Consider the following 3,574-nt stretch of genomic DNA (forward strand, 5'->3'; position numbering starts at 1 on the left):
AGGCACTATTTTGACTGGGATTCATAACGGAGATGAAGGGACCCAGTGAGCCACGTAAACAGGTCTGGGCAACCTGCAATCGAAATAAGCTCGGCGCAACTTATTATCATAAATGATAAACCGTCAATTTTAAGCTGACACTCTTAATCTGTGTGGGCCATAAATCGAAACTCGAAGCAAAATATATGACGATCAGTAGTTTGGGCCCTGCTGTTAAATCAAGCTCACGGAATTTGAATCACAATTCAAACTGTGACGTAGCAGGCGACACGAACCTACCACCAAATACTATATATTTGGCGTCCCTCTTCTTTTGCTATCCAAGTGAGCCTGTGGTGAGTTAAAGGAGTTGTATGAACATCCAAGCTGTGAACAACTAAGGGTTTCTGGTTCAGGCTCCGGATATGAATATGCAATCTGTGAAGGACGAAGAGGCGCTTAGGGCTTCGGCCCTAAGTCTGGCATTTTCCTTACAGACCCCCTTTCTCCTAAAATGTGCAATTCGTCTTAAAATCCCTGACATCATCTCGAAAGCCGGCCCCGATGTTTCTCTCTCCGTGCACCAGATCGCCGCCCAACTCCCCTCTGAAGATCCCGACTTGGGCGCCCTTTCCCGCATTCTTACTTACCTTTCCACTATGGGAATCTTGCAGGCAATCGTGCCACCGGAGGGAGTTAATGCCCCCATGAACATAAAATACGGCCTTACCAATCTCACCAAAACCTACTTCACCTCCGAGGATATTAGTTCGCGAAGCCTTGTTCCCTTCGTTCTTTTGCAGACACACCCACTTTACGTTACCGCCTGGGACCATATTCACGAACGTGTGCTTCATGGCGGCGATAATTTCAAGAATTCTAGTGGCAATGGCAAAGACTTCTGGAATTTCGCAGCCGGCGAGCCGGAGTTCAATGCCATCTTCAACGCAGGCATGGTCTCCGTAACAAAGGCCACTATCACATATGTCTTAGCTGTTTATGACGGCTTCAAAGACATCAACACGCTGGTGGACATGGGCGGAGGGCGCGGGGAAGCGTTGAGTCTCATAACTGAAGCGCATCCTCATATTCGCGCTATCAACTTTGATCTTCCTCAAGTCATCGCAACTGCACCAACTATCCCCGGTATTTCTATTTCGCTTCTGTTAATCTTTATATGGTTATTTTATCATTATTTATAATTTAAATTTAAATTATAAATAGGAGTCGTTTCCCAAACGGTCAAAAGAATTTGGATAAAAATATTTGAAGAAATTTTGTACTTCTTAGTGTTTGAATTATTTTTATGATGAAAATAGATTAACATCATTAAAAATCCCATAACCACACAAAATTTTAAAATTTAATAACTATAAGTTAGACTGCAGCTTATAGCTTATAGATATACTTTTTCCCACATGCATATAAACATTTATATCTAAATCAAACTCCACCTCCTGAATTTTATTATGAGGATACCGTGTTCCTTATCTATTCGTTAATGCTATTCTAATTCACGCAGGCGTACAGCACATCAGCGGAAACCTGTTTGAGAGCGCACCCTCTGCAGATGCGATTTTTATGAAGGTGAGTAATACTCTTGGCTGTTGTGATGGACTTTATTTGGACGTTAATTATTGGGTACAGTATATATGCTATTAAAAACAGAAACTCACTAACTTTATTGATATCTCTTTACTCAATTACATCACACTTATAGGCAGAAACACACAACTACTTCTGTCAACCAATTCCTAACTAACAACTGATTCTGTTCAACCGCTCCATAACTAAATCTATTTCTACATTATTTTCACATCCTCCCTTAATGGAGAAATGGATTTTCTACCATACCTAACTGAATTCTAGAACTTGTACTTGGAATATATGCTGTATTCTCTAGATTGCTCTAACTACTGCATTAACAGAGGGTAGTTGGGATTAATACCTTTCTACCACTCCCCCTTAATTCCAACTATATAACAAACTATATATATTCTTAATAATGACGACTTAAACTTTAACTTAAACTTTAACTTAAACTTTAACTTGCCTGCTGGTCTAAGTCTCAGCTAGGCTTACAACAAAACATTTCATTTTTGTCTTCTTATTAAAAGGTCCATGCTTGTTCCTTTTCCATTGCTGTTGCAGTTTCATCTTCACCTTTTTGGGTTTCCTTATGAAATTCCTTTGCTCCTTGCGTACATACTGAACGTCAACAACCGCTTTTGGATGGAGAGGCAATACAAGATCTCGAACGAGGTAATTTAATTCATGTTCTCCCCACTTTCCATGGGGAACCAACGAAGGAGTCACCAAAATGCAGTCATCTTTGAAAGTAGATCCAATAACACTTCTAACAACCGGGCAAGTTTTAATCTCAGTGATTTCTTCAACAGATTTAATCTCAGTGATTTCTTCAACAACGTGATTCTCAACAACATTGATGTCTTCAACAGCTTGATCCTAAAAACAGAAACTCACTAACTTTATTGATATCTCTTTACTCAATTACATCACACTTATAGGCAGAAACACACAACTACTTCTGTCAACCAATTCCTAACTAACAACTGATTCTGTTCAACCGCTCCATAACTAAATCTATTTCTACATTATTTTCACATATGCAACATATTGGTACTTTATTTACTTATAAGAGTTTATTTTGGATTTGCCCATGAAAGAATTTTCTACATAGTTGGAACGACGAAGACTGCATCAAGCTACTGAACAACTGCCACCTGGCTCTTCCGGACAAAGGAAAGTTAATACTATCTGAGGCTATCTTGGATTTAACGGAAGGCTCTGACATGATAGGATCTGCCAATGTTTTAGATTCTATTATGTTGAATTGTTTACCGGGAGGTGGTGAAAGGACCCGAAAACAATGGAATGATCTACTCCAAGCTGCCGGTTTTTCTATCTCTAAAATCGTGGGGAGGAACGGCACTTTAACTAAAGTTATTGAAGCAATCAAGTCCTAAATGTTTAGATATATTCCTACAGTTTATTTATCGCAGAAAATTAGTTTGCTTCTGAACCGAAATATATGAAGCAAGTTCATATATCTCAGGTTTAGTTTATTGCATTGTTGATATAGTTAGGATACCTACCAGTAATCACGCTGTCTCCACCAAAATATATTGAGAAGTCATGTTGTAATCACAGTTGATTTATTATATTTTTAATACAATTAGGCTACTATTGAGTACTTGTGCTGTGTCGACTTTACCGTGTATGTCTCCTACTTTATCATGTTAATGTTTGAAAGTATTTTGATGGCTATTATTGCTACACCACTAATATACAAAACAACATATTTCACAACGCTAATGGTAAATATTTTAGCCGTGTAGTTCATGTTTTACGCGGTATTCTGTTATGGTTTAGAAACAACCTAGTTACCAAGGCAGACGATAAATATTTTATCTGTGCAATTCATGCACTAACTGGGATTCTCTTTTGGTTTGAAAGTTGTTCCTTTTAAACAGGAGGACTCTTTTTTGTATTCCGGTTAGATAAACAGAAGCACATACTGTTTCTGTTATATAACGAGAAAAGTAGCTGAAAAGTAAACAGGTTGCATTCAGAA

General features: G+C 38.4%; 1 protein-coding gene across 1 annotated transcript; it reads left to right on the forward strand.

Annotated features, from left to right (window-relative positions):
* Positions 1–309: 309 nt before the first annotated feature.
* LOC149195947 (O-methyltransferase 11-like) lies at positions 310–3,193 on the forward strand. The gene is made up of 3 exons (XM_089405446.1): positions 310–1,125; positions 1,502–1,566; positions 2,667–3,193. Exons 1-3 carry the CDS (start codon positions 405–407, stop codon positions 2,964–2,966), a joined length of 1,086 nt encoding a protein of 361 aa, XP_089261572.1. The 5' UTR covers positions 310–404; the 3' UTR covers positions 2,967–3,193.
* Positions 3,194–3,574: the final 381 nt, after the last annotated feature.

This window comes from Pinus tabuliformis, chromosome 2_2 (assembly GCF_031772625.1).
Source record: "Pinus tabuliformis cultivar Carrire ecotype Pingquan chromosome 2_2, CPIR1, whole genome shotgun sequence".
In the NCBI taxonomy this organism is placed as follows: domain Eukaryota; kingdom Viridiplantae; phylum Streptophyta; class Pinopsida; order Pinales; family Pinaceae; genus Pinus; species Pinus tabuliformis.